We start from the raw sequence: 20,574 nt of genomic DNA, 5'->3' as shown, positions 1-20,574 counted from the left end.
GGTGCCGGGGAAGATCCGCACTCCTCTCCCGAGGCGGCGGCGCGGTTGCCGGGGAAACGCTCACGTGCTTCCGCACTACTTCCTGGGTCTTGTAGTCCGCCGGCGGCCTCGCCTCGGCCGGCGGCGCCCGAAGGGACTACAACTCCCAGAAGGCAGTGCGGCGGGCCGGGCCTGGGCGGGGCCTCCCGTGGTCCGCAGTGCGCCGGGTCCCGGGTCAGAGCCGGAGACGAAGATGGCGACGCGCAAGGTCGTGTCGGGGCCGCGCGGGCTGCTGCTGGTGCTGCTGGTGCTGCTGCTCGGGCCCGCGCCGGCGGCGGGCCACGGCGGCAAGTACTCGCGGGAGAAGAACGAGCCCGGGCCGCCCCCGAGGCGCGAGCCCGGCGACGAGTTCCGGATGGAGAAGCTGAACCAGTTGTGGGAGAAAGCCAAGCGGGTGAGCGGGGCCCGGGCCCGAGGGCCGGGTGCGCGGCGCGCCCTCTGCACGGCGGGGAGACCATGGCTGGGCCGGTTCCCCGCGCTCCGAGGCCGGCCGGGGTGGGATGGGGGCGTCCCCGGGACCTGGCGCCTCGGGGCTCGCGGACCGCCTCCTCCTACCGTTTACAAACCTTTATCCTTGGCAGAGGCTCCCCCGGGTGTCAGGTGGGCGCTGTCACGTCCCCGTTGGCAGCAAGGAGGGGGCATCCCGGCGGGAGCGGTACCCCGCTTCGTAGCCACCCCATGGAAAGGAGCCATTCCCACTCCTCACAGCTGGAGACAGATCCAGCCAGGTTAAGAGGTGACCCCCACCCAGCCCCGGCCCTGCACCCCTACTTTTGCTGAACTGACCCCGCCGGGGCCGGGGGCAGAACTGAGACCAGATCGCAGGTTTCCTGCTTCCTAGTTCTTTGTCTTTTTTCTTATGTTGCATCTATATGGAGAAGCAGGCGAAATAGATGATTTGGGGCATAAAGGCAAATCCTGGGACAGCAGAAATCCCAGAAGCAGGCTAGTTATAGTTAATTTGGGTGAGGGGAGGGAGGTATGGCAAAGTAGGAGATGGGCGGGTTTAGAACACAAGACTGATGGAATGCCAAAACTTCAGGAGATTTAGCAGATGGTTTAATCTCATCCTCTTCCTTTTAGAGATGAAGGTACCAAAGCCCAGAGGGGAAAGGCAACCCTGGGGGGAAAAGGGCCCAGCCCAGGGGAAAAGGGCGCCTGCCAAGGTCACTCAGCCAGTAGGAGCAGAATCCGGACTGCAGCTTCCAACCGGGCGGCCACCCTGGACTAGCCGCCATTAACATACTGGTTACTGGCCCCGCTGTTTGGCAGAGGGTTGCCTTTAGTGAAATGGGTATTTACAAACTATGCATTGTGTCCCCGTCCCCCCCCCCCAGGCCTCAGAATCATCACACCTAAAACCAAGAGTCCGATTAGATCATCTGTGGAGTCTTTCACACTTGACATTCCTTGAGTCTTTGAGAAGGAGAGAAATAAACATCAAGTCTTAGAAAAGAGGAGAAACTTTGACCTGGAGGGAAGAGGAGGGGAAGGGCAGAAACTATGGGAGAACCAGGTGGGAGGGGGATGCTGTGGGGGCAGCGAGGAATCCGCCCTTGGTTGGGCCTTCATGAGCTTCTCCCTGGGCCCAGCATCGCCCCCCAGCCGGTGTCCCTTCTGGATTCTGCTGGGGGGAAGCCCAGCAGCCAGGCCCCCATGGGTGGTCAGCTTGTGGTGGTGGGAGGGAGTTGGGCTGGAGGGCCAGGGAGGCTTCCTGGAGGAGGGGGCCGTGAAGAGGGCGGGAGCCTTGCAAGCAGCAGGGAGCAGGCCTGTCCTCGTTCGCCTGTATCTCCCCTGGTGTCAGTGTACCTTGCATCTGTTGAAAGACCGGGTTGGGGGCCCCAGTAGGGTGAGGACTTGAGAACTGGGGAGAGACTGACTGGCTGAGCGGGGGTGGGGGCTCCATGGGGAAATGCTCTCTGTGCCCAAGACCCTGCATGGCTCCCCTCTGCTTTTCGAATCTGGTCCCGAGCCCCCCCGATCTGCAGACCCTCTGTCAGCCCCATCTTGCCTGCCCAGATGCTGCTGCCCGCAGGCCTCTGCTCCATGGACAACATGTTTCCAGTCCCCGTGGCCCTGACATTCTACTGTCCTAAGTGGACTGGAAGTTTCTGCAGGCTGGGGGTTCTGTGTCACACTATTTCTGATGTTGTGGAGCCCTGTGGGCAGATTCATCCTGGTTTTCCTTCTAGACAGTGGTGGTTAGAGCTGTGCCCCAGGTGCTGTGCCATCTCAGGTGAGCTGGTGCACAGTCAGACCGTCCCTGTCGCTGTCCTTACAGTACACACTGCCAGCGGAGCTGTTCCTCGCCTGGGATGGTCCTGGTGCTTCTTTTCTTGCTCTTGGAGCCCCAGGGTCCTGGGCGCAGGGCCCCATCCCAGTGTGGACGGGAGGCAGGGCTGGGGTCACTCAGGATAAGAGAGGCCGCTCTAGGTGGAGATGAAAGAAGCTGAGGCCTTCAGAGCGGTGGTCTCCTTGGAGGGAACTGGCTGCGGGCAGCACCCAAGGCCGATGCTTTTTACAAGGAAGCACTTCCCGAGCGTACCTTGTGAGCTGGCGTCCTCAACCCTCGTTCACCAGCTCAGAGAGGTTTCTCTTTTTTATAACTTGCTCTATGGAGACTTTAAATGTTTGTTTTGTCTTCTAAATGTAAATTGATATCTGAGCACATAGAGTAAGAGGAGAGGCAAGACGAGATTGTTTGGCCGCCTCCTCTCTCCACCTCTGTGGGATTTGGGGGGTGTGTGAGTTCCTGACCTCGACCCACAGCCGCCCGTGGTGCAGCTCTGGACGGCACTGGAGCCCGCTCCGCGTCGTGAGAGGCCGGGCCGGGAGACCACTGGCCCTGCTTTGTTGAGTCTTGGCATCTGCAATCTTCACTTTCTGGGGAATCATCTACTTCCTGTTTCTCGGAAGTGCCTAGAAGAGCGCACGCTAGGATCGTGGGCTACTTCTGCCCCGCATCGCGGTGTTGAGACATCGCCTGGTGTGTTGCAAGACTGTCGAGCCTGGGGGCGCAGGACGGGCCCCTCGGGGCTGGGGGACAGGGCGAGGCTGCGGAGAGTCCTGGTGAGGCCACTTCCGTGGGTGCCGCCCGTGCGCCGTGGAGACTTCACACTTGGCTCTCTCCGTCTTCAGAGGTGCCGTGCTTTACGCGAGATCCGGGGGGCTGTCCCAGGCCGGCCACTGCTGCTCCCTGGCCTGGGGCCCAGGGCCCCCGGCTGTGTGACTCCCATCTCCTACGGGGGATTAGGGCGTGGTGTCCTTTCCAGGGCTTGGGTGTGAAGGCAGAGGGAGTGGGGGAGAGCTCTGACCTCGGGATCAGTTGGCCCCTGCTCTGCAGGGCCCCCATCTTGTTCTCTGTGCACCATTTTCTCCGCCTCTGTCCCTGCTGCGCCTTCTCACCTCCAGGCAGAGCTTCAGAGCAGGCCAGGCGTGGCCAGGGCGGACCTTCCTGCTCCTCCCAGCAGCCTGAGGTGGGTGGGCAGGTGTCTTTGCCCTTGGTGCTCTGGAGGTCACTCAGCTGGGAGGGGCGCTGTGCAGCACACCCCCACCCCACTGTGCGTGGCCGAGGCCGTGTGGCCTGCTCATGGGCTCCTTGCCACGTAGCCTTGGGAGGACATCCGCGTGCTTGTCCTGAAGTGTGTGGACACCGGGCCCTGGCCACCGAGAGCCGCCGTCTCCCAGATTTGCTCTGGAGGCCACTGCCCAGCGGAAGCAGGACACCTTGGCCCAGGGAGGCCGTGCGGCTCTGTCGTGTTAGCTGCACGTCCCAGCCAGCTCCTCAGCCTCCCCGGGCCTGTTCGCTGCCCAGTGAGGACAAGCCCCAGCAGGGTGGTGGGCCTAGGGCGGGGCTGGACCCTGGCCTTTGGGCAGCAGGGAGGGGGGCAGGTCAGCCAGCAGGTCAGTCAGCCGATGTGCAGCTCCACGGAAGCTTCCGGAATGAGATTCCTGAAGATGCAGATCCGCTTGTTTCCAGGCACTAGGAGGAATGTTCCTTGTCCAGGAGAGCTGTCTGCACCTCTGCTCATCCGGTAACGACCCGTGGCTGCTTCACTGATTAACCTTTGGTAGATAGTTTTTCACGTCTGGTTTCTTTAATTCTAAGCCTGGAGCGTGACGACTTAACGTTTGTTTTTTTTTCTTTTGCCTAAAACCATAGCTGATATACAGTGAGCTTTTTTTTCTTCTTAAATCATATTTTTTATTGTAGAATATAACATGTATACATAGAAGTGATATCTTTCCAAGTGAAATTTAACAAGTGAAGAATAAATTTCAAAGAATATTATAGGTTACAGCTCAACAGTTTCAGTTATTTTTTTACTGAGAAATATATATGCAAAAAAGTGATAACGTGATAACTTTCAAAGTACAATTTAACAAGTAGCTATATAGCAAATTTCTGTTCTTTCCTTCTATTCTAGCACCCTAGCAACTAAGAAGAAAATTATACAGAGATTCAGTATTCACAATCCTTTGTTAAATTCTGTCTTGTCTGTTGCTACCCCTTCCTCTAGTTTAATCACTTCCCTGATCTTCAGGGGTGTCCAAGCAGTGACCACCCTAAGGTGACAACTTAACTTTATGTTGAAGAGATGACAGGGACCCCGAGGGTGGGTGCCAGGGTTTCCATATGACTGCAGACCCTGCCCTCAGCCTCAGTCAGTCACTGTCTTCGGGGTGAGTTGCCGGGCGGGCGTCTTCGGTGCTGAGTGCTGAGGTCCAGACGTCAGGGTGCGAGGCAGCAGGGGGGCTCCTGTGACGGGTAGGGCCTGCAGCAAGCCCCCCAGGCCCAAGAGTTGCTGGCACCCACTCTGGTTGCAGCTCGTGGTCCAGCTCCCAGGCTGCCTTCCCCGTCCTGCTTGCTCCTCCCATCCCAGGGGGTGACCAGGCTGGGGTGGTGCCTCTCACCCAGGTGGGGACACTGAGGGCCAGGAGGCATGTCTGTGAGGGTCACCATCAATACATGGGAGCGAGGCCCGAGGGCTTCGGGGAGACCTGTGTCCTTCCCCTCCCCCTGCACCCCCCCGGGTTGTTGTCAACCCCACAGAACACAGCCAGGGGCTGCACGGCCTGGGCCCTCCCTGCCCCTGGATGTGGTTCCCACAGGACGTACCCTTGGTCCTGGCCCCTGGGCCTTGGTGTCCCATGTCCTCGGCACCCTGGAGCGGAGCACAGCCCAGGCGGGTGCTAAGCCCGGGCCACACGCAGGGAAGAGGGGAGTGTGGGCTTCCTGTCGGCCCCCAGAGGGCACCGAGCAGGTGAGGCATGGTCCTCACCTCCGGGGGGCCAGGGGTGGGGTGGGAGATTGCCTGAGAATCCTGGAGTGAGGGGACCCCCACCAGCCTGCCCAGGGCCAGCACAGGAGGCGGAGAAAGAGCAGGGTCAGGGGGCAACAGGGTCAGGGGCGTCTAAGCTCTGCGTCTCCGCTGCCCTGGCTCCCCCGACTGTCCTTTTCCCCAGATGCCGCCCTGGGTTTGTGGCTCCTCCCGACCTTCTGGGCAGGGCCCCGGGTTGGTTTCCGTGGCCTGCAGGGCCCAGGGAGGCCTGACCCCGCGTCAGCCTTGGCTGTGGTCGGGCCCGAGGCTTTCGTCCTGGTGACCCTCCAGAGCTGTCCTCAGTGCCCAGCCAGGCGCTGGGCGAGGCTCGGGCTCTAGGGTGGACGGGATGGAGGGACACTGCTCCCGGCGGCTGCAGGCAGGGCTTATCCTGGGGACGGGGGGCTGGACAGGAAGGCTCGGCCACGACAGCCTCAGGGCAGAGCCCCTGTGGGGTGTCCTGGTGGATCTGGGCCCTGCTGTCTGGGGCCAAGGTCAGTGTCCCCGGTCTCACACGGGAAAGGCTGGCAGGGGTCAGGCTGGCGCCAGGCCTCCCAGTCTCTCCTCGGCCTCCAGGTGTAACAGGCAGCCGCAGGTGGAGCCATTTGTTCTCACCCAGTCCATCGGGCCCGGGGCAGGGCCCCCCACCCCTGCGACACTGCCCAGCTCCAGGCTTGGGGTAGGGCAAAGAGCCGAGACACTTCTGCCTCACCTGGGAGCCCTCGGGGCCGCCATGGCGGCGTCCCTTCCATCAGCTTTCCCTGCGCTCCGGGCCTAGCGCCTGCGTTTGCACAGCCCGCTCCCTCCCCTGGGCAGCGTTGAGTTAGAGGCAGGCGAGCTGGTCCCCGTGGCCGGGACAGCCGTGCGGGCGGGTGTGCATCTGGAAGAAGGGCGGGCAGCACCCGGTCGTCCGGGTCACAGCTGGGCTCTGGGGATCTCGCCGTCCCCAGGCCTGGCTCAGCCCCGAGCTCCCAGGAGACACTTCAGCTGCAGGCTGGGTGGGGAGGTGCACGGGGGCCCAGGGGTGTGGGGTGCGCCTGGCGGACAGAGTCTCGGAAGGAATCTGCGATCCCTGGACGGTCTGTGGGCACCCCCCAACCACACGTGGGCGCGTTGGCTTGTGGAGCGTGGGGAAGGCACCCACCTCCACCATTTGCTGTGTTCTGTGAATACTGGCTCTTAAAAATTACTGGAGCACCTGTAGGTTTACAGAAACGTCACCCGGAAAGTGGCGTTCCCACATTTCCTCTCCCGAGTTCTCCCCCCCGTGTACTCTGCGTTGTGGGCTGCTTCCACAGCTGGTGAGGCAATGCTTCGTCACTACCAAGTCCTCGGTTTACATTGGGGTTCACGGTCAGCGGGGTACAGTTCCATGAGTTGGTTTTTTTGATGTTAATTCTGGTAACATCTGTACAAGCTACAATCCCCGCCTGAGCCCCTTTTGGGAATGCAGCTCAGCGGTGGGAATTACACGTGCTCCCATCACCACCGTCACCAAAAGGGCAGGGCAGCCCCGCCGCCAAGGAGCCGGGAAGGAGCAGGGATGTCCCTTGTGATCTCCCACCAGCACGTCACACCCAGGCTCAGGGTGGGCGCCCCGGCCTTCACACCCCACGGCACAGCCCCTCCCGACCCCCCGGGAAGCCGGGCGGAACTGAGCAGCCCCAGGCTGGCAGCCTCTGGGCACACACTGCTCCCCGGTGGCAGAGGCAGGTCACTGCGCCTCCCACAGGGACAGACGGCCACCCAGCGTGCCGCAGGAGGCTATGGGTGTCTTTGTTTGTTTTGAAGATTTTATTGGTGAGTTTTCTGCCAGTTCAATGCCTCTGTCCTCTCGTGTTTTTAATTTGCTCTTCTCCTGCTGTCAGGGAGATGTCACGCCCTTGCTCACCCAGCCCTCAGGGACACCCCTGGGCCCCCCACCTGTTTACTGGCGCCGTGTCCCGTGGTGGGAGAGGTGGGTGCCCGCTGCCGGGGGCCGGGCTGCAGCCAGTTCTCAGGGAAGTGCCTCAGGAGAGCCCGAGGAAGCCGTCTGCCCTGCGGCTGCTTGGCCCTCGAGGTTCCCTCGCTCGCGCGGGGTGAGCGCCTGGGCCGGATGACAGGGCCCGCGCCTCCCGCCGCCTCACCCCGTCCCTGGTGCCGGCTCTCAGACCTCTCTGCTCCACAGCTGCAGCTCTCTCCGGTGAAACTGTCCGAACTCCACGTCGACCTGAAGATGCAAGAACGGGATGAGCTCAGCTGGAAGAAAATGAAGGCTGAAGGGTTGGACGAAGACGGGGAGAAGGAAGCGAAGCTCGTGCACAGTCTCAGCGGTACGGGTTTGCGTCATTTCTTGACGGGAAGCGAAGCAGGCGCCCAGCCCGGCAGCAGCGGCTTCTCACTTATGATCTGTGGGCTCCAGACGTGCCCAGGTGGCTGCAGGTGCCCGGGACGCCCACACCATCAGGAAGCAGGCACATCCAGGGTCGGGAGGTCTCAGGCAGCAGGTTTCAGACCTGTTAAGGAAACAGCTCTCTAGTGGTGAGAAAAGCCGTGTGGTATGAGGGAGTGAGCTGCTCATTCCTGTGGGTATCCAAGAAGAGACTGTCCAGTATACTGGAGACCGTGTTCCAAGGCCAGGAGGTTGGAGATGCTCCCATCAGACCCCTCCTGCCCGTCTGCCCCTTGGGCACCAGGCACACCAGCCGCTGTGCAGCTCAGGGAACTAGGTGGCATCTCGGGGCTGGGAGCATTTTCTGAGCCGACTCCACGAGCTGGTTTTCCCCCGTGCTGGGGTGCAGACAGCAGATGAGCGGGAGGTAGGGCCCAGCCCAGCTCTGCCCTGCCCCATGGTGTAGCCTGGCCTTCCCCTGCCCCTGCACCCTGGGGCTCACCCCTCGTAAACCACCTCATCTCCAGAGCACATCCTGGCCTCCTGAGCCCCCTGTCCCCCTCTAGAGCTCCGGTCTCGCCTCCTGGTTTGCCATCGCCCCTCTGGGGCCTCCCTCACCTCCTAGGCCTCACCCCTCACTGCTTGGCCTGTTTGCCATCCTGCCCTCTCACAGAGTGGCGGCTGAGAGCTGGGTGGAATGTTCCAGGCGGCTTACTTCAGGGCTTCTGGTTGTCACACGTGTGGTTACAAAGCCCTGGTGGCGCCGCTGGTCTGTGCTCTCATGCACCAGCTCACAGAAGCTCCGGTGCCACTCCAGGCCCAGGTGCTGCACTTCTCCAGCACCGTGCTGCATCACCACACTAGTCTGTGGGAACCAGAATTGCTGGCAGAGCCCTTGTCTTGGGCAAACTCTATGACAGGAAATCGAGGGACATCTGAGGTGCTCACCGTCACCCTCATTTACAGATGAGGAGACTGATGCTCAGAGAGGGTCAGAAACTTGTCCACATTCACACAGCTCATGAGTAACGCAGCCAAGGGCACCTGGGATTTCCTGACTCCACCATCAAGTCATGCGACGTTCCCTGGTGTCTGTGCTGAAAAACTAGATCTGCTCTCATTTCTGCTAATTCTCATGGCCCAGGAGGGCGGCCTGGGCTGAGCGGGAGGACACGGGGGTGCCCTGACCTGGGTCCCATTGGCTGGACTCAGCGTCCTGCTAGGGAGCGACTTCCAGCCTGGAGAAAGGGTGCAGTCATGTCCCCTCTGGAGCCGGCACTGTCTTCTGCGGGAGCGGCCTTGGCTTCTTGGTTGGCACTGAGGTGACTCAGTGGAAGACGCAGCGGGACTGGAGACAGCCGGGGAGCTGACAGTGGCCTCCCGAGCACTGGGGCAGAGGGGCCCTGGCTGTGTGTGTGTGGTGGGGGATGCTGCAGTTGGACGGACCTGGGGGCATGAAGGAAATGCTGAAAGGTGCAGGGACAGAGCAGGCGGGTCCCAGCTTCCAGGGAGGACCCCCCAGGGGGTGCTGGGCCAGGACCTGAGGTCCCACTTCCAGCCCACATGGGCTGGGACCCGCGTCAGCCTCAGTTACTGTGTCCCCTGAGCTCTGGCCCTGAGCTCGGTGCTCATTGCAGCTGAGCCACCTGCTGCCGCGTCACATCGAGGTCCGGCAGCCTCCGTTGTGGGCTCGGCAGGCTGCACCTGGCTCACGTTCCTGCCGCTTGACTGGAAGCAGCTGGCACTGACGATGTCCCTCTAGAGAAATGTTTTCCTGAAAATAACAATCTGATTTTCCAAAAGGTGCCCCACTTCACCCCCGGGCGCCCCGCTCTGCCGTTCTCACTGGAACTTGTCCTTCCTCAGAACGCAGGGCTGGGAACTGGTCTGTAGAGCCCGTGGGTGGGCGCCTTGGCCACACGAGCCCGTGCACAGCCTTTCCTCCGACTGCAGAGGGCACAGCCCGGGGAGGAGCCAAGCAGGACCCAGGGGCAGGAGGACCGGGCGGCCTGTGGCGTGGGGCGCGGCCTGTGCCCTGTAGCCCACTGGACACACTGGTAAACCCAGCAGCCAGGGCCTCTGAGTGTGTCGAAGTCCTTGTTCTCGCCCGATCTCACATGCTCCCCTAGACATGGGGTGCGAGGAGGGGAAAGTGAGGTGCAGGCCTGCCTCTTCACCAGCGCACCCGGCTGTCTCCGACTGGAGTCCCTTTGGCAGAACCTTCCGTTTCCCCTAGTGATCTTGGCCAAGTACGGGCTGGACGGGAAGAAGGATGCGCAGGTGGGGAGCAGCAATTCCGTCAGCGGCGATGAGGACAGACTGGAGGACCCGAGGCTGGAGAAGCTGTGGCACAAGGTGGGCACCGTCTCCGCCCCGTCGGGGGGACCTGGGCGTGCCGGGGTCTGCTGGTGAAACGGTGCTGGCCTTTCCTGAGAACATGCTCTCCTCTCCTGCGGGGAGCAGCCTCGCTCTCGCAGCGGGTGTTTGCTGTCTCCGCGGAGAGGTGCTGCTTGGCGCCTGCTGTGGGGTTGTCATGTGCTCTGTAGGTGCTGAGCAGGGCGGGGCCCCCGGGAGCCGGGACGAAGCCCATGCTTTAGTCTGAAGCTGTCTGCTTCGGGGCCTTTGCTGGGACCCACCTGCTCATGGCTGGGAGAGGTGCTGGGGGGAGGGCGTTACTCTTAATTCATGCGTTTTTGAGTCCTGGGGGGCGCCGTGCCCGGCCTGTCACCTGCACGTCAGATGGGGACCTGCCTGTGGCCAGGGCTCACCTGGTCCAGAACAGCCTGTTGGGATCACATTGATTTGGGATCAGAAAACTGGGACTCTCATCCCAGCCTGGTTCCTGGGCCTGAGGGAGGGAGCACGAGCCAGTGGGAGGAAGGGGAGGGAGGGAGCGCCATGCTGAGGGCTGGGTGCTGGGCGGCTGCCCCTCGGTCCCCACACACGAGGATGGGAAAGGCCCAGGGTCCCTCCTGGAGAGGGTGCAGGCAGAGCCTGGCCTCAGGAGCTCACTCAGGACGCCTTGCTCTCCTTAGGCCAAGACCTCCGGGAAGTTCTCCAGTGAAGAATTGGAGAAGCTCTGGCGGGAGTTGAAGCATCATAAAGAAAAAGTTCACGAGTACAACGTCCTGATGGAGACCGTGAGCAGGACTGAAGGTGCCGCTGCACCCCTGGGCCCGGCCCCACACGGGCGCCCCTCTGCTCCCCTCCCTTCCTGGCCCCTTAGTTTTCCAGAGTTCCCTGTTAGGGACGCAGCCGGGGTGTACTGGGTCCGTGAATCCCCCTTAGAGCTTGGAGAGCTCTGTCCTCACCCCTGGCTGTCTCTCCGCAGCAGCACCAGCAGTGCAGCCTTGGCCTGGTAAGACTGCTGTTTTGAACTCGGGACCTCTCCCGAGTCTGCGATTTTCCTGCCCTGAGAGCGAGCAGGTTGTTGAGACTAGAAACTGAGAGACGTGGAGGGGAGGGGCTCCTTGGGAGTGGCCTTGAGTCTGGAGTGAGCCACCCGAGAACCTGCACCTCCCACGTTCCCACATTTGGAAGAAAACACGAGCAAGAACAAATGACCACCATTAGAGATCTGCAGAGGCCTTTTGGAGGAGAAAATGCGAGTTTTCCGACTCATCTGTGATGTGATTGTTTAGGAAACACTGCAGGGGCTCGGCGTGTCGGGCACCAAGGGTGCCAGCCCTGAGCTTCTGAGGGGTCTGTCTCCACAGAGACACACGAGAACGTCATCAGCCCCTCCGAGACGGGCCCTGCCAAGGAAGCGGTGCTGCACAGCAAGCACGCCGAGCTCAAGGACAGGCTGCGCGCCATCAACCAGGGCTTCGACCGCCTGAGGAGGGTCAGCCACAGGGGCTACGAGGCGGACAGCGGTGAGCTCCGGGCACAGCAGCAGGCTGTCCACGCCCCATGTGTGTTTGTGCGTGTGCATGCACAAGCCCATGCCCCATGTGGGTGAGCCCCATACCTGTGTGTGTGTGTGTGAGAGAGAGAGAGGGAGAGCCCCACCCGTGTGTGTGGGAGCCCCACGCCCCATGTGGGTGAGTCCCAAACCCGTGCGTGTGTGTGTATGAGTGTGTGTGTGAGAGAGAGAGCCCCACGCTCCGTGTGTGTGTGTGCAAGCTTCCTGGAGCGTGTGGGACCTCGCCCTCGGTCACCCCTCAGGGTGGCTGTCACCAGCTGTAGTTTGGGGGTGCCACGTGCCCACCTTGCGTCTCCCACACCAGACAGTCGGCTCCTTGCAGGCGGGTCGGGGTCTGCAGGCCTTTGTGCTCTCGCTCCTCTCAGGGCCGGGCCTGGGTGGGCGCTGTGGGGTGAGCGGGGTGAGTGGGGTGGTGGGGGGACAGCCGGGGAGGGGGAGGACTGGGTGCTGCTGGGCACCTGTCCCTGATGTTGGAGAAGGGCTGCCCTGGGCCTGGCCTCCAGCAGGCACCCCGTGGGTGGGGGTCGTCCCCTTGGCCCCCTGTTCCCGTGGCCCGGCTGGGTGGGCCCCTCCCCATCGGCCTCCCTGTGCCCGGGCAGCACGTGTGGGGGTCTCCCCTCCCTCCCTCCTTCCTTTTCAGTTTGCCTTTTCTGTTTCTCTTTTTCATTTATTTGTTTATTCACGTACTCCTTGTTGGTAGCTGAGCAGTCTTATTGTCAGTCTCACGCCTTCCCTGTAATGTTTATAGATGCAGGTTTAATGACTCTCCCTCAACCCCTGCATCGGGGTAGCCGGGTTCTGCTGCAGGAACACGCACTCCACCGTCTTGGTGGCTTATCGCCAGGCGTCTTTCTCCCTCACACAGGGCCTCCGAGGGTGGGCCGTTCCCCTCGCCCAGGGACCCAGGCCGACCCGGGCTGACCCAGGCTTGGGCAAGGGTTTCAAGGAGTCCATCGCACCATTGTTTTTCACCAGCTCCTAATTGTTCCTTTCATTTGTTCATCCAATAAATGTTTGCTAAGCGCTGATGACCAGAAGCTGCTCTAGATGCAGGGTGGGCAGCAGAAGGCGAGAGGGCCCTGCTCCCTCCATGCGGTGCTCGGGTGGCTTCTCCCCTGTCCTCGCAGAACCTGCACCTCCCGAGGGCCGCCCCAGCGTGGAGGTGAAAGGGCCCCTCGGCCCGCCTCTGCCCCTCCCCACCAGGCTCCCCGGCCCCCGCTCCACCCCTCCTGGCCTTGGACTTTCTCCTTCCCAGCCAGATCCTCAGTTTCTCCACCCCAGTCTGCCTGGTTCTCCCAGTAATTCTCCCTTCAAGACCCCTGTCCATTGGGGTCAGGCAGGAGAAGGGGTCAGTGGAGAGATTGAGCAGGAGCAGTGGAGGGAAGGAAAAGTGGGGCCCCCTGGGTTGGCGGCAGAAGGCCGAGCTTGGAGAAAGTCGAGTGCTGGAAGTGGCAGTGGGTGTGGGGTCTTCCCTGGAGCCCCTGAGGAGCTGCCGTGTGCCTTGTCTCTTGCCCTCCGTCCTCTCCTCCCCTCGCCTCGTGCTCGTGTGCTGCCTGTGAAGGCTGTGCTGGTGCACGTGGGAGGCTCTGCTGGCTGCGTGGTCGACGTTTGGGGCAGGGAGAGGCAGGTGTGCTGATGGGGGCGGGTGGGGGCCTCGTCGCAGAGGCCACGTTTCCACGGGGTCCTGCGAGCTGCAGATCAGCGTGTTTGGGGAAAGAGGGCACTGAACACACACATCGTTTGCGTGGTGCCCAGTGGACAGAGTCGGCACCCTGGGGCGTCACTGACCCTGCCTGTGCTCGTCCTCTAGAATTCGAAGAACCCCGGGTGATCGATCTGTGGGACATGGCGAAGTCGGCCAACTTCACCGAGAAGGAGCTGGAATCATTTCGGGTAAGGACATGCAACAGCGTTTGGCAAACATCTGCCCTGCTGAACTCAAGACGACGCAGGCAGGTTCTCTTGCTTTTTCCCTTGGCGCGTGCAGGGGACAGCAGGCTTCTGTTTCCACTGGGCCTTTTTCCTTCTTGCCCTCTTGTGCGTTCTCCTGTCCTGGTCACCCGCACGGGCGACCACAGAGGGCTGCGCCTGCCTGCTCACGGGCGGCCCCGGCCTGGCGGCTCTGTGCCCTGGAGCCTCCACCCTCTGAGACGAGGCGTCTGCTTTTGGGGAGGGGGAGTCCGTGTCGCTTTGGTGTGCTGGGCGTGGGGAGGTGGGAGAGGGCGAGGGGAGTGGGTGGGAAGGGTGGCGGAGTGCGGGAGGGGAGGGATTTCGGAGGAGAGATGTCAGAGCGGCACCGGGGCCGTGGACGTGACCTGTGAGCAGCACCTGCAGGTCCTGTTCCAGGTAGTGGGTCACGGGACAGCAGGGGAGCCAGGACGCGGGACCGTGGGGGGTGGGTGTCATGGGCGACCGAGTTTGTAGACGTGTCACCGTTTCATAATACAGGGAACAGCCCAGGGAGGGGAGATGCGGAGAAAGTAGGCATGGGGTGCCGGGGGTGCTGCGGCCAGTGCCCACAGCTGGGTGGCTCACCCAGCCCATTGTCACCTCACCGTTCTCAGGGCCAGGAGGCCCACCCTGCGGCGCTGGCAGCCGTGCTTCTCCGGAGGCATAGCATCTCGTGCTGCCCGCTCGTGGCCTCCGTCTGGTGGCCGTCTGTGTGTGTCTGTCTCCTCTGATGTCTCCTGGGTCCACTTCTCTTTGCTTATAAGGACACCAGCCACACGGGGTAGTGGGAGCTTGGCCTCACCTTAACTAGTGATGTTTCTGGAGGCCCTGTCCATGGAGGGTTCTCACCCACGGACAGGGTTAGGGCTCGAATGTGTCTTCCAGGGGGTCATGACTCAATCCCCACAGTCTGCCCCCTGGACCCCCAGGAGACAGGTTCTTCCCACCTTGTGGATACATTGGTCCATCCTGACAGCCCCAAAGCCTCGAGCCATCTCAGTAACAACTCCAGCTCCAGAATCTCCTTAAAAGTAGTTCTGGGTAAGGTCCGTTCTGGGGCAGAATTTCTTCCTGTCTGTAGGCCTGTGAAACTTAGAAAACAAATCATTGGCTTCCAGATTACAGTGGTGGGACAGGCGTGGGACAGGAATTCCCCTTCCAGGAGGGAGAAGTCGGAAGGAAAAAGGGTCCTGGGTCCTGAGCACGTCTGAGACCCAGCAGGGCCGACCCCGAGACCTCCGGACCTGCTGGAGCATCATCCCCTCTCCCCGCACCCCAGGAGGCCGGGCGGGGGCCCCACTCCCCTGGCCTGGGGAGAGCTCCCCTGTGCAGACTCGGCCTCCACGGCACAGCCCTTGACGTCATCCTTCCTTCATCTCCCCCGTCTCCATCCCTTTCGGTCCAGGCTCGCTGTGCTTCTGCTCATGCAACATTCTCAAAAACCTTGTCCATTTTGCATGCAGCTCTAGGGGGTCCAAACCGTCAGCCCAAAGGTCTTCCACAGACACTTCCTGGAATGTTTGGATAATCGCGTTTCTGCTCCTGACCTCCTCTGGGACGGGCGATTGGAGCCCCGAGGCTTCCGCCCAATCTCTTCAGCAAATCCCCGTCCGGCCTCCCACACACAGAGCCTGGTATCTGGGACTCGCCTCCCGGGACCCCGGGGAGGGCACTTTGGGGGCAGCTGTGGCCCCATCCGAGCTCGCTGTGGGGACAGGCTGAGGGTTTCCCAGCTCACCACGCGCTGGTCCCCGTGTGCGTCCCGGCTCCGTCCTCACTCACCCTCTCCTCCCACGTGTTGCTCTAAGCAGCGAGGAGCCCAGGCTGCTCCTTCCTCACGCAGCTTGGAAACGTCCTCAGCTGAAGATCCAGGTTCATCGCTTGCCAGTCCTGCCTCCATCCTATGGCAGAACACAATCCCTCCACGCTCTCTGCCGCTTTAGACCAGGCTCCCTCTCCCAGCTCCCGGACACATTTGCCACGTCCCTCTAAGGCCTCCCGGACGCACCTCCACACCTGTCGACTTTCTGTCCATGGCGGCGTGTGTTCTCTGAGCTGATGGGAACTTTCTCTGAACCTCCCCTCTCCTCTCTGAGCCTCACTACTGATGTCCGCGTCTCCTAAAGATCCAATTCCAGAATCACTTCCGCACGTTTAGGTATTTGCCGTAGCAGCACCCACCGTCAGGCACCAAAACCTGCCTTAGTTTGCCAGGACTCGTGACAAATCCCTCGCACTGGTTTGACATCAGCGGCAGGAGTTTATTGTTGACAGTTGTTGGGGCTGGAAGTTGAACATCAGGGAGCCGACAGGCTGCTGGCAGCTGTTCTCCGCCTCTGCCACCCGCCAGCTCCTCTCTCCTGCGAGCGGGGAGAGCAGACAGTGCTCCCTATTGGGTGGAGTAAGGCCCCGTCCATTCCGGGCCCCTTAACCAATGACGCCTGTGCAGTCCTGCTAATAAATGACCCCACACCCCGGGACCAGGGGCAGGCCCTGAGCTTGTGTTTGTGGGTGAGCTCGTGGGGCATGTGGGTTGAGATCGCACTGAGAGGTGTGCTGGGGGCTCAGGAGGCTGGGCTGGGCGGTGGGGGTCTTGGGCGGTGGTCCCACCACGGGAAGGAGAGAGGACGCTGCGGGTGCCTCCCTGGTGGACGGCCAGACCAGAGCCCCCCCACCCCGCCCCGGTTCAGGAGACGGTGAGGGAGGAGGGCACAGGCTGCCAGCAGGGGCTGCTTGGTATTGGGAGCCCCAGAGGCCTCAGACTGGGACGGGTCACCCATTCTGTTTAAAAAGCTTCAGGAGGTGAGTCCCTGTGCTTTCCGTCTGAACGTGCGTCTTTGTAATTGTCTAGCAATGAAAACTGTGGCAGGGCCCCCAACCCCCGTGGTTTCTGTGTGCGAGGGCGCAGCTTCCCTGGCGCCGCACTGGGCAGCCGTCCACACGGACGCCAGGCCGCCTGGCAGGACCTGCCCTTGCATGGAAGCCAGGGTGCCCCCGGGGTGGTTTTGAGGCTTCACCAGGGACCCTAAAGTGGCAGTGAGAACATGTTAGAGGAAGACTGAGTGACTCGTTTCGTTGCAGGAGGAGCTCAAGCACTTTGAAGCCAAAATTGAAAAGCACAACCACTACCAGAAGGAGCTGGAGATTTCCCATGAGAAGCTGAAGCACGTGGAGAACTTTGGGGACAGAGAGCACCTGACGCGGAAAAAGGAGAAGTACGCCCTGCTGGAGGAGAAGACCAAGGAGCTGGGCTACAAGGTGGGGGCGGGGCCTGGGGGCGGGCGTTACACGGGCTGCACTCGTGGCCGAGCAGACTGGCCCGAGCGGTGAGCCGCAGCCCCTCGGCTGGAGGCCACGGCCGCACTGAGCTGTGCTCGAGCCTTCCGGAAGGGGCGTCTGCCTCCAGCCCCCTCCCACTGCCACGGGCAGCCTCCACTGCTCTCAGCCTCTGCGTCTCCTACGGAGTTGAACGTGAGGTCAGAGGAGGGCGGTCAGGTGCCCTAGCAGAATCCAGGTGGAGGCCACATGGCAGTTGGCGAAGGGCCTCGGACAGATGAAGACGGAGCCTAGGGCCGCTGGGCTTGTGGGCGCCTCGCCTGTGTCTCGGGATGTAACTCCTGCCTTCTACTCTTTCTTTGCCCTCCTTCACCCTGCCCTCAGGCACGTCTTAGGGCAGGAGCCGCAGATGGGCTGTAGTCAGCGAGGGGTGGGGGGCACCGACGGGACAGGAGAGGGGTCTTGCCCACAGGCGCCCCTTGTGCTGTCCCACGCTGGCCTGGCTGGCATTTCTCTCTCTGGCCCGGGTGTCAAGACGTGCAGGTCACTGTCGCCTCCTATTCGCAGTGGACTGTCATACACAGGGACAGTGCCTCTAGACAGGGCTGGCTCGTGCCCCTTCCTCATTGGCTTTCCTTTCCTTCTGATACGTGTGAGATGCTCTTTCGCCGGCAGCGGTGGAAACTGTTTGGCTCAGGTCAGAAGCAGTGCGTAGGTGCCGGGCTCTGTTTACCGCAGGGTGATGGGGTGGGGGCCAGTTGACCTCTCGGACGTTCACAGAGCTCCAGGCCCCTGTCCAGAGGGCAGCGGGAGGACCCAGTGGGTACCTGGGTCCCCTGGGCCAGCTGAGCCAGGCACCTGCCGAGTCACCCCTGCACGCGGGATCTTGTGCTCCCAACAGCCCGTGCGTCACAGCAGGAACTTTCCACCCGTGCCTGAGCTGCTTTGGTCAGAGCTGAGAAAGCAGCCAAGGGCCCCTGGCGGGATATGTCCCCGCGGAGTCTAGCGGGCGGGTCTTGGTGCCACGTGTGTCTGTGAGTGACGGGCACCAGGCTGTCCCCTGCTTTGCCACGGGCAACAGCAAGGGGCACAGTGGCCTCCTCGCTCTTTGGGAGCACCGGCTGAGTGATTTGGGCAAATCCTCAAATTGAGATACATAACAGAGTGCATGGAGCAGTCTCCAGTGTAGACAAGTGAAAGAAGTGAGGGCAAAGCAGCTGGAAACACTAAGAAGTAGCCGGAGGGGCTGGGGCTTGAGAGTTTGCTCACAAGTGTGTAGAGAAGTCTGGAAATTGGTGACATCAGCTACCTGCAGAGGAGCCGGGGGGCTTGGGGGGACTCAGGGCCAGGATGCAAGGGGGCTCTGGGCTTTGAGCTGCATGGCCGCCTCACCGATTGAAAATCGGTGAACCCTGAAAAAAAATGAAGAGTTGAGAGTTGGCAGGGGCAGGGGGCTTTGCACGTCCGTCTGGGAGGGGAGGGGCCCTGCACAGGCAGAGGCCAGCCCGGTGGCCGCCGCAGGGAAGCCCGTCCTGAGGTAGCACTGGAAAGATGCCATCTTGGGTATGAGGGGGCGGAGCAGGGCTGGGCCTGTCTGCATCTGCAGGGGGCCGTGGGCAGTGGAGAGGCAGCATCGAGCTCCTTATCCCCTCGCGCCCCAGGCTCCGCGTGTCCAAGGAGGCAGTGAGGCCTTGGGGGGTGCCAGCCACAGGCTGTACTGACGGGGACCCGGGGTCGTTGCACCTGCAGCTGTGCCCCCAGCGGCAGAGTCGTCAGAGGGTCCAAACTTAGCCCCCAGCCCGGCCCGGAGGAGGGCCCTTCTCCAGGCTGCTGCTGCAGGCTCTCCGTCCACTGCTTCCGGAAGCGATGATGTGTGGATACACCGAGACCACCTGGCTTTAATATTTGGTGGTGCTTTTCAAGTCAACGATGAGCTGCCTTTTTGGTTTATTTATGGCAGTTTCTGGATGGGTGGATGATGGCAAAGTAAGGTCAACAGAGAGCTCATGAGTTTTTGTCTCCAGGTTGCACGTCTCTCGGTCTTGAGTGGCAAACGGAATTCCTGCAGTGCCTGCCCAGCTGATGAAATGCTTTTCCTCTCCAGGTGAAGAAGCACCTGCAGGACCTCTCCAGCAGAATCTCCCGGGGCCTCCAGCACAATGAGCTCTGACGGCCTCGCGGGCAGCAGGACGGGGCGCCCTGGGGGTGGCACAGGAAGTGACCAGAACCGAGGCATCTGCAGGGGCTGACGGCGGACGGCCTCTGAGGGAAGGACGATTCCAAACGGCTCTGGCTGCCGCCGTGGCACGGTTCCAAGGGAGGCCGGCTCCACTCCCAGCCGTGCAGACCGAGGCCTGTCGGAGCGGCCGGGCCGGGCCTTGCCCCCGGGGGAGCAGGGAAGCCTCCTCTCCAGGGAGAATGTGGTTTCCAGCCGCCAGCGAGTCCCGCGGCCCCTTGTGCTGCAGCTGCACAGTTTGTGTCAGAAGCCTTTAAATGTGCCGCTGGAGGCACCGTGTACATAAGCCCTCAAAAATACAGTGTGGTATCTAACCCATCTGCTGCGTCTGCTGCCTGCGCCGCCGACGTCCTGGGGCCTGTTCTGGCCTGAGGATGAGTAAATCGCAGAGGAAGGAGGAGGGTCCGGGTTACTCTGCGACCGCCTGAAATGCTTCCCCTCATCTTACTGCTGCCTTTCGTGCCCTGCCCCCGACTCATGCCCCTCCAGGGTGCAGCTGTCGCTGTCCACTGCCAGGGGGGCTCTGGCATCGGGGTGATGGACAGACGTGGGCGTCGGCGCGGCCTGCGGTCGGGAAAGGCAGCAGCCCCCGGTGGGAGCGGCGGAAGCCGGGGCACCCAGTCCCCAGGTGTGTGCGAGAGAGGTGTCTCCACGGGGCTGTCATCACCCCCACCCCTGGAGGGCTGGAGAGTCCAGTGACGGGGCTGACAGATGGGTGGCGGGGGTAGAAGCACCCCAAGATGGGCCAGGGACACCTCTTCCCCTGACTTCCAAACGATTGTGTTGAAGCAATACAAACACACCTTCACACAAGAGCCACAAACCCAGTGCAGTGAGTCACCCCAAAGCGAAGACCAATGGGGCAGGCCAGGCGGACGTCCCCAGAGCCCAGCCCAGGCCCCAGGCCACAGGCCACGCTCCCAAGGGGCCCATCACTCTTGACCTCTTAACACCCAGGGAGGGTCCTTCCTGTTTGAACGGAAATGAAATTAGGCTGTCGGGCCTGACTTCCTGCAGTGTCGGTGAGATTCAGCCAGGTGGCCTGTGGCAGTTTTCACCACAGTGTCGTTTTCCAGCAGATGAACATCCCATACCGTATTTGCAGCCCATCCTGCTGTCAGCAAATGTTTGAGTTGTTTCCAGTTTGGGGTCATAACACCTTGGGCATGCGTTCGTGCACACACCCCCGGCTCCCGGGCGTGAGTTGGCCGGGTGCTCTGCCGTGCATACGCTCAGATGCAGTCGATGATTCCGCCCGTTTCGCACAGCGGTCGGTGCTGATCCACACGCGCACCAGCAGCGTGAGACGCGGGCGCTGGTTGACGGCCTCGACTTGGTTTCCAGTCTGCTTAGACGTTACTATATTTGGCAGTATCTCGCGGTGGAGGTTGCTCTTTGGCGTTGGGTTATTTTGTGTGGGGGGAGGGGAGAACGTTGGAGGGCGTGTGACACACAC

General features: G+C 61.7%; 1 protein-coding gene across 1 annotated transcript; it reads left to right on the top strand.

Moving 5' to 3' along the window:
- The first annotated feature begins 206 nt into the window (after positions 1-206).
- Positions 207-19,436, top strand: LRPAP1 (LDL receptor related protein associated protein 1). The gene is made up of 8 exons (XM_037829311.1): positions 207-433; positions 7,528-7,672; positions 9,968-10,086; positions 10,767-10,887; positions 11,448-11,606; positions 13,467-13,549; positions 16,688-16,864; positions 18,987-19,436. Exons 1-8 carry the CDS (start codon positions 233-235, stop codon positions 19,050-19,052), a joined length of 1,071 nt encoding a protein of 356 aa, XP_037685239.1. The 5' UTR covers positions 207-232; the 3' UTR covers positions 19,053-19,436.
- Positions 19,437-20,574: the final 1,138 nt, after the last annotated feature.

Source organism: Choloepus didactylus, chromosome 3 (genome assembly GCF_015220235.1).
Source record: "Choloepus didactylus isolate mChoDid1 chromosome 3, mChoDid1.pri, whole genome shotgun sequence".
NCBI classification, from domain to species: Eukaryota; Metazoa; Chordata; class Mammalia; order Pilosa; family Megalonychidae; genus Choloepus; species Choloepus didactylus.
Note: the sequence above shows the minus strand (reverse complement) of the source record. Positions and strands in the feature narration are given on the sequence as shown.